Genomic DNA, 11,704 nt, shown 5'->3' with positions numbered 1-11,704 from the left:
AATATGTTTATATGGTAGATTGATGCATATGTCCTGTGACAATCATAATCAAATGGAAGTTGTATAAGATGGGCAAGGAAGAATGAATAAGTAAAAATTAATCCGATCTTCAAATAAATCCTGAAATTTTATTTAAAAAGATTTAATCTAGCTATATATAAGCATTTTATCACCATAAGTTTGTCTATAAGATACAGGATCAAAGGCTTCATACACAATCGAGGCAAAAATAAAATAAAAAAATAAAAGAAAGGGGCTATATTGTACACTGCTTACATTTTCTGCTACACACTAAAACTCTGTTGTTAGAAAATGGACAAAATTGGGAACTCACTAAGCCACGAAATCTGGCAAACAAAACCGAAGACTCATTCAATAGTCTTTAAACCTTTCAACGAGTTCATGTCGACTACATTTCTTTTAAGGCTGCAAAATATCAGAAGAAGATGGGTATGTGGCTTCTGTATAGTATGTTATTCTCATCAACAATGCTGAAACGTTCCCCTGTGATGAATACCAACTAAAAGCTCTGAAATTTCCCACGAGGCGAGCTTCTTCAATGGGGGTGCTGCCCTTTGGTCAGGCCAGCTTCTGGGTTTTGGCATCACTATTCACCTAAATTGGAGAATGTCAACTGGCGGTAAAGCAATATATTCTCTTCGTCATCAAGATCAGAGTCTCCACCAATGGGTGAATTATCTATTTCCATTTGTTGCATCTCTGATTCTATCAGAACTTCCATCTTGGCCCGTTCCCGGTCTCTCGGGTAGGTACGATAGAGAAACGAATAGAAGAGACAACAGAGAGCCATGGGAATTCCTATTGCCATGTAGAGTGCTTTGGACAACGATGCGGCATTCCCTCTATCCGTCGCAATCTCTTCGGATTCGCTGGATCCTTTGGAAACTGGCTTATAACCATAAACATGCTGAGCCAATATCCCAACTATAGGGGGAGCAAATGATGATAGTATCGACTCGAAAGAACGATCCAAAGCATAGACGCTTGTTCGGGATCTCTCGGGAACTATCTCTGCAAAAATTGGACTGCATACACCATCTAATCAAAATTTGCAACTTATAAGTAATGAAAACATCTTCATAATTAAAATCATCACTTATTAGTTAACATATTTTTAAGTACCATCCCTTCCCTTCATGAAAAGCTAATAAAATTTTGTTTTAGCTTTTGCAGTACATGATAAATAACTCTATGTGGGCCTTCCTGATGACAAGAAAGTGAAACAATTCATCATAACAACTCTATGATGTTCTTCTTTCTTAATAAGAAAAGTACACATAACCCCTCAAATTATCATTCTATTGTCAATGTGCCCTTCAAACTACCAATTGTGTCAACGTCTCCCCTTAAACTACCAAAAAGTGTTAATGTCCCCCTAAAGCCAACAAAAAGACAAAAATAACCCTAAAAAAGTTCTAATAAGACAAATATATCCTTATAAATTCGGGAAAATAAAAAAACTAAAACTAAAACTATTTTTTTTTTCGATTTTTTTTGAATGATTGAAAAAAAAACAATTTTCTTTAAAAAAAAAAAAGGAGAAAAATAGAAATCCAAGGGGTGGCCCAAATTGAAAATTATATAAAACAAAATCTTAAAAAAAAAAAAATGAAAAACCTTTATTTTTTTTAAAAAAATATGATTTTTGTTTTTTTGTTTTGTTTTGATATAATTTCAATAATTTTTTATAATTTTATGAAGGATATTTTTGTCATTAGGGGACATTGACATTGTTTAGTAGTTTACGGGGAGACATTGACACAATTGGTATTTTAAGAGACACATTGACAATTGGGTTGTAGTTTAAGGGAAGTATGTGTACTTTTCCCTTCTTAATAATAATGACATAGTTGCCGCGCATCTTCTATGATTAATCTAGTTACTTTGATGATAGAATCCATTTTTTACATTATGAACTTCTGTGCAAATGCTCCTGTTATCAAAGTGAATATTTTTATTTACAAAAAACCCAAAAGCCTTGTGACATTATTGGATTATTTGCGTGTAAATTCTGAATATGTGAATTTATTTTAGCAGATGGAAGGGGAAAGGATGCGAGTTTGAAAGACTTACTTGTTTGCAGCAGGAGCATTCCAGGATATGAAGAAACCCATGATGAACATGAGCAAACCATGGACCACTACTGTAGATGGATCATTGGGTAAAGCCAGCAGAAGTATTGCTGCTAGAGGGATAGCCGATGCTGAGCTTATCTGTGCTAGAATTATCCTTCCAGAATTTGGGAGGCGAGTGGAAAGGAGATCTCCCATTGTGCCACCAAATAGGCCTCCAAGGGAACTGGCAATCACAAACAGGGCAATGAGGAATGCAGTTTTCTCATGGGAGAAGCCAGTGAGCTCTAACCACATGGCTGAAAATGACATAGCTGACCAGGGGAATGAACCGGTGACCCCCTGTGCCACAATAATCTGGAAAGATGGAATCTTAATAACTGATTTTGCTTCTTGAATCAGGTCCTTCACTTCTGACCAGAAAGGTTTACTTGGAACTGGATCTCTAGCTTTTGTACCACCATCTGAAAAGTGTGGATCATGGGCAAAAAGACGGACCAAAATCCCTACTATAACGCTGATTACTCCGACAAGATGAAAGGAAATTCTCCAACCAGGAATTCCCATGAATGTTATTGGTGCTATCAATACCGAACAAAGTCCACCAATAATTGAACCAAGGTTGCCTGTTAGTTGAAGCCATCCAAAAGCCATACCACGGTTGCTGTCATGAGTTGAGTCAGCTACAAGTGACTGGATTGCTGGTGCAACTAGTGCAAGGCCAATCCCATTTAAACCTCTAGATACGGCCACCTGTTTGACAGGAGATGGATGACTTTAAAGCAGATACAATCAGCTGGTATGCCAAGGATAGTACTCACTTGTATAGCCCTAAAACTTCATATATTTGCCAAGTATAACACATATTTATAGATCGTATTTAAATATACCTTCAACGACAGTTTGGAAGGTAAAGGTAGAATATGCTTAAACTTTGAATTTGGGTGTGGTTGAAGCTCTATTTCACAACAGAATCTATATACTATCACATAACCCTCAACAGCTATAAAATGTGGTGAATCTTATGACTATTCATGGTTTCGTCACTGGAATTGTTCTTGTTTGATTTGACAAGGAAGCCATCTGAGGCTCGGTGAAGTGAAAACTTCTTCTAGTCTGTTATGCATTTAGGGCCAGCTATATGGGTAAGCAATTAAAGTGTTTGCCTAAGACCTCCTAAGAAAAAAATGTCTTCTAAGAACTATAGACACAACAAAAGGCACGAAGGTACCATCTTTCATAGAGCAGAACTCTGAGCACTGTCAACAGTCCACCAACACGCTATAAGTCGACTACTCGTCTCGGCATAACTCCAAGACAGCCCAAATCGATTGAAGAAAACATCCCATGAGGCACCAGCAACCTCACAATTGAGAAGAAGATGGTCCACAGACTCTCATTCATATTACACAAACAACACCTATCAATCACAATGACATGCCGTTTCCTCAAATAATCTATGGTAAGGATATTTCTCAGGGCTGCCGACCAAGCAAAAAAGGCCACTCTCAAAGGAATTTTAGTCCGCCAAACACTCTTCCATGGGAAACGAAAGCCCATCATTGCGAATCAAGACACTGTAGAAGAATCTAACAATGAACAAACCTCTTTTGAAGGGGATCGTGAGAGGGCTATGGCGGAGATTAAGTCGTTAATTTTCTATACTCTATATCTTTGGGCAACATCTTTTGTTTCTCCTTAGGTGATTAGTTCTCATGATTTTTTTTTTTTAGTTAAGTGCTTTCTCATGTATACTTCCTATATAGCTGGGGGTGCCTTACGCTTTTAATGTATCTTAATTGCTTATAAAAAAAAGAACTACATGGCGAAAGAATTAATTAGTTTGCAAAGAGAGAGGAATGATAGCCCTTTTTGACCATAGGAATTTTCTTTCTTTATAAGGATTATTTCACCTACCTAATGTGATGTGACGAAAAAAGCAATTTTCAAAGAGTTTACCTCTCTTTCTATGAGCTGAAACATCAAAATGTATTAACCTGTATCATTATTCATTTTTTAATTCTTTCCTCTTCTTTTCTATTTTGATTTTTACTCTATCAATCTCTCATTTCACTCTATGTTTCTCTGCCACCTTATCTCTATTTACAAAAGCAATATATTCTCTCATACATTCTTTCGACATATCTACGGTAATTTTTATTCTCTTTCTCTTTTGTTAACTAGTTGGTTAAATATTAATATTTTTTTGATGATTATGCAAACACCATTGATTTTAGTTGGCCGTTGTTCAAAGTTGTGATCACTTATCATCACATGCGAAGTCCTATTGCTCTAACCTTTATATTTTAGTTTGTTTTGATTTTAGTACAAATAATATTTATTTTGTTTGCAAATATTTTTCTAACTTTGTGCATTTTATTTTTCTTAGTAAGTTTGCATCTGAAAAAGTGAAAAGAATGATTCTTAAATATTTTTTTTGATATTTCATATTTAATGTAAATTTTTTATTACATTATCATATTAAAATTAAAAACAATTCATTTAAAATTTTCGCTTTAGGCCTTAATTTTGAAGAATAAGGAATTAATCTCCTCAAATGTCTTCTCGTAGTCCTCAAAACTTATGTCATTCATTTCTCTCCATAAACACCATAAAAGGCACGCGTGCACCATCTTCCACACAGCAGCACTTTGCGTGTACTGTCGGTAGTTCTTTATATCTTTTAGGAAATTTTGCACAGAACTTTTGACTATGCCAAGCTTGTGTTACAAAATCCTACAGAGAATTTATTTCAATTTTTGCCCATTTTTCTAAGTTCAAGCTCCAACTGACCTCACTTTTTCATCGCCAACCTCTTCCTCCTTCAATGAGAAAAAATTTACATTCCTATCTTCAATGAGATAAAGTGCTTTACCTACATGCAGACTTTTCACATCACATATGTTAGGGTCATGGATAATTAGCGTAAAGGGCTCCTTATTACTGTATACCTTTAGCTTCTCTTGGCTTCCTATTTCCCAAGGCTTCCATTATTGAAATTTCTTTATTTAAGTTTCCATTGCTTCATACCCGAGAACACAAAAACCTAATTCATAGAACTAGTTGGCATATTAGATTTATTTTCTTTTTCGCATCCGCAGTTTGCTCATCAATCAGAAGTAGAGGTACCCTTCTTAACCTATCCAACAACAGCAGCACTCCAATAGAGAAAAACCCCTCACCCCCACGAAATCTTCCACTATTTGTTTGCTAGTGAAGCTACCGAATTTTCAGGGAAGATGTAGAATTGCCAAAAATTAATCCTTCCATCAGGGCTTAAAAATAATAATAATAATAAAAAGCCCTGATCCAAAGGCTAATTTTTAGGCAGTTGCAAATGATTCTACTATATAGAATTACTCTACAGGAAACGAATATACTCAAATTCTTTCCTTCAAGTTTGATCAATGTTAATAATTTAAACATTCCAAAGCTGTAGACGTTCAGACCTCGAAATATATGGAATTCAATGTACCAGCTACCTAATTTATCCCAATTACCATAGCCAAAAGACCTTCTCAAAACTGACCCCAGAAATGAGAAACCAATCAAACGAATACCATATTTAGCAATATATTTTAATGGCAAGAAAAGGAAACAAATTTTTGATCAGGGAATTCTCAGAAACCAAACAAGGATTACGAAAAATTAAAAAAAAAAAAATCAAAATCAAAATGGGCATTTTCTAGTCTTTACCTGAAAGAAAGTGGAGGAGAAGGCGACGAGGAAAGTAGCGGCGGCCCAGAGGAAGGCACCGATAGCGATGACGTGGGCGCGGTTGTGGCGCATGGCCAGGTAGGCGGCGATAGGGTAGCACAACGACTGTACTATGGACCTGAACAGAGTGAGAGACCCCAGGCCCGTTGGGCCCGTGTGTAGCGCCGCACCCACCTCTCTGTACACACCCGGTAGCAAAGACTCGTCTGCCCTCTCCATAATCCCCGCAAGATTCACCAGAATGAGAGTCACCGTCTCCGCCTTCATCTTTCTTTCTTCTTTTCCTGTTTTTTCACAACAACATGTTTCCACTGTTTCTGTTTCCTTTTCTATGACTCCATGTTTTTTCGTGTGTTTTCTTACGTTTTGTGAGGGAAAGACGAAAGAGTAAAAATGGCAAGTGGGTGAGCCTAAGGGGAAGGCCGTGTGTGGTACGTGTAAGACCGGCAGGAGTGGGGTGATGTAATGGTATCATTCGGTGGGCTTGACTCTCGAGCTAATTACAATTGCAGGTCGGATTCGGGCAGGGCAGAGGCATTATATATTTTAATCATAATTCGATGGCTTTAATATAACTGGTCAAATTTGTTAATCTTAACTTATTAATTTCGTACCAAATTTTAATTTATTTTTAAATTGTGAGTCCAATATTCCATATTTATTTGCTTAATAACGGGATAAAAATAAGGCTGTCAATTTTTAACGTAACCTTCAAACCCGACATAAATCAAACGCGAAATTAAAAGATTAGGGTCAAAGAACATGATCCGTTTAATTAAATGGGTCAAGTTAAGATTGACCTATATAGTCTTATACCCATGACTCGACACACGATATAACGATAGATAATTTTTGACATGACCCGCGAACCAGACACAAATTTAATACAAAATTAGAAGGTTAAGGTTAAGAGGTTTGACCTGTTTAATTAAATAGGTCGAGTTTAGTGTTAATTTATATAATCTTATATTCATCTCTCAATACAATCTAAACCCGACAAGTGAACACGAATTGCCATCCGTAAAGAGGTCCGCGATTGACTAAAATGGCATTTGTGAGAAACGTGGAGATTGGGTTATATGGCTTTGTGCTGCGGATTGCAGTGCGGCAGGCATGGGCCGAGCCCAACCATTGTTGGACTGGACCCGGAAAACTCATGTAAACTATTACTGGTGTGTTTGGTTCGAATGTTTTTCAACATTCGAACCGGGTTTTTTTTTCAAAAACCCGGAACCCGGAACCAACCTGAATAAAACCCGAATGATGCTTGAATATGGTTTGAATTTTGAGGCGAAAACCGTGAAATGATGACATGCTCGACTGGCTTTTCAGACTGGTAGCATTGATTGCAACAATCAAACCAACTTTTTCTTCTTTTTAAAAACAAAACTCTCTCTCTCTCTCTCTCTCTCTCCGACCGGCGTAGAAGCTCGGGACGACAGGATTTGGAAGGCCGGCGGGATAGGTATGACGGGTCGAGACGCTCGGCCGGATCTAGGTGGTTTTCTGGTCGGATCTGGGTTTGGATCGGGACGCATGGACGGATCTGGGCTCTGGACGGCATGGTTTTCTAGCCGGATCTGGGTTTCCGGTTGGATCTCTCAAACCCACGCCGGTGTGCGTGGGTTCCTGCCGGATCTTTCCCGAGCTCAGTCGCCGCCCGTCCATGGCCTTCGGAAATGGACGCTCGGCGGCGACTGTCTTGGAGGTGGCGATGTCGACGTGTTCCAGGGTGGTGGTGCCGGGTGATTTGGGTGGGTGGTTCGGGGGCACCGATCTTCCTTGTGTGCTTGAGAAGAAAACCAAAAAACTCAAGAAATAAAGATGGGAATAAGCTTTTGGGTGTGAGTGTAGCAGAAATGATTTGTGAATTGTGGGGGACGAATTGTTCTCATGAGTGTAGCAGCTTTTTTTCTTTTTTTGATTAACCCAGATTTTTGCTATTAACCCAAACTTTTTTTTTTTTTTTTTTTTTTTTTTTTTTTTTTTTTTTTCCTTTTGTCAAAAATAAAAATAAAAATAAAATTTTAGTTTTATGAGTTTTTAATTTTTAATCCTTTTTTTTTTAGTTTTTTTTATTATTAGTTTTATTTTTTTAATTGAAAAGTGACACGTGACGGGAGTAATATGAGAATATTTCGTCAAATATGACATTTTCTAAAGGTTTTTGTAGTTTGTGGGGCTAAAATGATATTTTTTCCAAGATTAATTTTCATCATACCAATCATTATTTACAATTTTTCAAAAATATTTTTTTTCAATCTAAAAAATTTAACACTTATTTTCATAACACCAATCATTATACACAACTTTTCATACAATCCAATCATTTTCAATCACTTTCTATCATTAAAAAATATTTTTTTCCAATCTCAAAATTCAACACCCAAACACATATTCAAAAAGAATCTGAATTTTATTCAACATCCAAACACATTTTCATTACCTCGAAATTCACAAACAGATTCAGAATATTATTCATATTCGAAATATTCAATACCCAAACGCACCATACAGCGTTTGGGGGTTTCTCATAAATCTGACTTGTAACGTCAAGTTCGGTTCTTATCAAGTCGATTATAAGGCAGCATGAGTAGGTTGACTGTTTATGAGTAGAAGAAGAAAAGAATCTTGTAGAATAGTCGGCTGCTTTGAACTAATTTGTTTATCTCACTAGTCAAATTAGATGGCTCCAGACTCCAGAGGGAGGGAACATTTTTGCAGTCTCCCCTTCATTACGTCCTCATATTGAGAGTTAGGTCAAGTAAAAACGATGACAGAAAAGGTCAAGATAAATCTTTTTACAAAGAGCCAATTTTTTTTTTTTTTTTTTTTTTTTTAAAAAAAAAAAATTCACTTATAACTTTTGAACTAAGGTACTTAAACTTTAAAACGTCTCAATTTATGATATTCAACTATCTATTTTTCAGAAAATTTTAATATTAATCATCCGTTACAATTTTTCATTAAATCTTATTAAAATTTTCAAAATACCCATGTGTTTATTTTATTAAAACAAATTTATAAAAAATTTTCAAAAAATTCTAAAATTCTAGCCAACACTTAAATCCTAACAATTTTTTTCTTAAAAAAAATAGGAGTATTTTGAAAATTTTGATAGGATTTAACGAAAAATTCTAATTAAGAATTGAGTTTGAAACTTTCTGAAAAATAAATACCTTAAATTAAGATGTTTTAAAATTTAAATCATTTCTTTCAAAAGAGATGAAAATTCAAAAGTTATATGTGAAGTCCTTAAAAAAAAAAAAAAAAAAAAAAAATTATTAATTACAAAAGTACGATTTGCACAGTCCATTCTATAACAGCAGCAACCCTATTCGGAATTCAATTACAATAGAGTTTTTTTTTTTTTTTTTTTTTTTAAAAAAAAAAGATTCTAAAAAGTTTTATCGGTTTCTCAAAATCTGTTTATTTGTGGCATGGACAGCAAAAAGAGCAATATTCTTTTTACTCCTGTTGTACGTGAGTTGTCCATTTTCATTTGGAAAGAAAGGAATTTGAGATTATTCTTGAAGAAGAAGAAGAAGAAGAAGAAGAGGGACGCGTTCAGATACTCAGAGTAGTTGAGGAAATCGTGCTGGATGTCAGACTCAGTCAGACCCTGTTCTTTTTGTTGGTCTTCGTCTTCCGCCTACTCTTGCTCTCTTTAGTACAACTACTGTTGTTTTCTGGGTAATTTTCTGAAAACAAATAATTATTGTAAATTAATTTTCGTCTAATTTTTTTTATGTGGCAATTTTTATTTTTATTTTTTTTAAGAAAATGACAACATTTTTTCTATAGAGATTTCACCCTTTTTTTTAAAATAATAATAATAATAATAAAAACTGTCACGTAAAGAAAATTAAACGAAAATTGTGTCTACGATTGTGATGGTTATTGTTTTGCATGTACTTCTGCGACGACTATTAATTTGTCAGCTTTGTTTGTTGCTTTCTCTTTACTATTCTATCAGAGCATCTCTTTACTTTTACCATTCATGAAAAATAGAAAGATTTTAATTTACAAGTACAAGAAAAATCTTTGGATTCAAGGTTGAGACCCCTTTGACAGCATCTTGAGATTTCGCTCTTTTCATGCAATTTTGAAAAATCTTCCACAGATAATTTGAGAGTAAATAGATATGAATAGGATTTTAATCGAGTTGACCATTGAATGTTTAAGTTTTATTCATTTAATTTTATTTCGAACACGTGTTGAGATCAAGTTTATCGTCGAGTTAGATAATTTATTCTAGCTTAACTCATTTATTTTTTTTGAGTGAATTTGAATTTGTTCACGAGTTGTTTTGTTAACCTATTTATTCCTTATATAAAGTAAATATCATGAATATTTAATTTTTCATAAGTTCATATTAATTATTTTTAAAATTTTATCATTTAAATTAATTAAATAACTTAACTTAAATCTTAAATAATCCAATCTCAAGAGTTCAAGATTATATATATATATATATATATATATATATACTCATTATTTGGGCCCACCCACACATATTTCCTTTTACTCCTTTTATTGTAGGAATTTCTTAATTTATTCAATATTGAGGAGCTTGTACAACAAAACTACGCGGAATTTTATCGTTCTTTTAAGTCTTTTGGTTTGTGTTTTCCTTCCGATTAAAAGACGAAGAAGCTTCTATTCGTTTTATCCGCTTTTTATTGTCACACCCATAAGTACACACATATATATCGAAACTTACGAGAACAGCAATTCAAACTATATTTATTATACTATAAAGATTTATCTTTACTTAGAATATTTTAATTATAAAATTAAAAAATACTATATAAAATAATAAAAATAAAATTATACGAATTTATCTGAATGGCCTCTCTCATTCTCAAGGCCCATTGGGCCTTGAGTGGCTAGGTAGAGTGATCTAGCCATGACAATATATTGTACTTAAGAAAAACAAGTAACGAAATGGGTGGAAAATTCAAATGGAACGTATGCAGATTGGAAAATAGGATTAGAAAATTGGATTTTTAGGAGCCAATTGTTGTCCCTCTGCCCCGCACCAATCCGTCCAAAGTGGATCGTCGCAATCCCTCTTGACTGGCGACTGGTTTGGTCCATCAGACGGGAACATGCCTGGTTCTGAGGTTTCACTTCTCTCTAATTTGGTGCCCCTTATTGGTTTCTTTTTGAAAGCCCCGCCAATAATAATAATCTATTCTTCACGTCCGTCCATTTTATGAGATAGGTTGAATGATCACCGAAAAAATCAAAATTTTTCTTCCTCCATTCAACTTATGCCACGTTAGCAGTCTGAAATGGATGTTATGATAAAATAAATGTAAAATGTAACATTTATTTATTGCAAATTCGTGCCCCATCACATTACTTTTCAGTGTTTTCACTACTCGGCTCCACCTTTTGCTATTGAAAAGTCACGTCATTATTACGCTAATCACCACATTTCCTTCATACTTAATGCCAAACTATTGTGACCATTGAGCGCTAGACAACCTACTTTTGTTTTTGTTTTTCTTTATTTTTATTTTAAATAATTTCACATAAGAATATTAAAATATTGATCATTTTAATTTAGAAGTACTAAACTTTCAAGTGTCTTAAATTAGGGTATTCAATTTTTCAAATGTCTCAATTATAGGTACTCCTTTAAGACTTGCTGTTAAATCTTGCAAAAAATTTCAAAATATATTTCTTTTTCTTTTTTTAAGAAAAAAAAAAATTGTTAGGATTTAGGTGTTGGTCGGAATTTACAAAAATACCCGTATGAATTTTCAATTTAAATAAACACGGGTATTTTGAAAACTTTGGCTTGATGTAACTGCAAATCCTAACGAATTACTCTTTGTTAAGACGTTTGAAAACTTAAATACCCTAATTTAAAATATTTGAAAGTT

The 11,704-nt window shown here is 34.4% G+C and overlaps 1 protein-coding gene across 1 annotated transcript; it reads right to left on the bottom strand.

Moving 5' to 3' along the window:
* Positions 1-108: 108 nt before the first annotated feature.
* Positions 109-6,226, bottom strand: LOC133870311 (uncharacterized). Its single transcript, XM_062307404.1, has 3 exons — positions 5,790-6,226; positions 2,095-2,846; positions 109-1,046 (listed from the first exon to the last, which is right to left on the bottom strand). The coding sequence occupies exons 1-3, from the start codon at positions 6,075-6,077 to the stop codon at positions 608-610; spliced, it is 1,479 nt and encodes a 492-aa protein (XP_062163388.1). The 5' UTR covers positions 6,078-6,226; the 3' UTR covers positions 109-607.
* Positions 6,227-11,704: the final 5,478 nt, after the last annotated feature.

This window comes from Alnus glutinosa, chromosome 6 (assembly GCF_958979055.1).
Source record: "Alnus glutinosa chromosome 6, dhAlnGlut1.1, whole genome shotgun sequence".
Classification (NCBI taxonomy): domain Eukaryota; kingdom Viridiplantae; phylum Streptophyta; class Magnoliopsida; order Fagales; family Betulaceae; genus Alnus; species Alnus glutinosa.
This window is presented reverse-complemented; position numbering and strand designations above follow the sequence as displayed.

Excerpts from the sequence above, each read along its gene's own strand:
- LOC133870311 (XM_062307404.1), bottom strand. The coding sequence starts at position 6,077 with ATGAAGGCGGAGACGGTGACTCTCATTCTGGTGAATCTTGCGGGGATT. Across the intron at positions 2,847-5,789 it reads TCTCCTCCACTTTCTTTCAG|GTGGCCGTATCTAGAGGTTT; the intron begins GTAAAGACTAGA and ends CCTGTCAAACAG. Across the intron at positions 1,047-2,094 it reads AATGCTCCTGCTGCAAACAA|TCCAATTTTTGCAGAGATAG; the intron begins GTAAGTCTTTCA and ends TGGTGTATGCAG.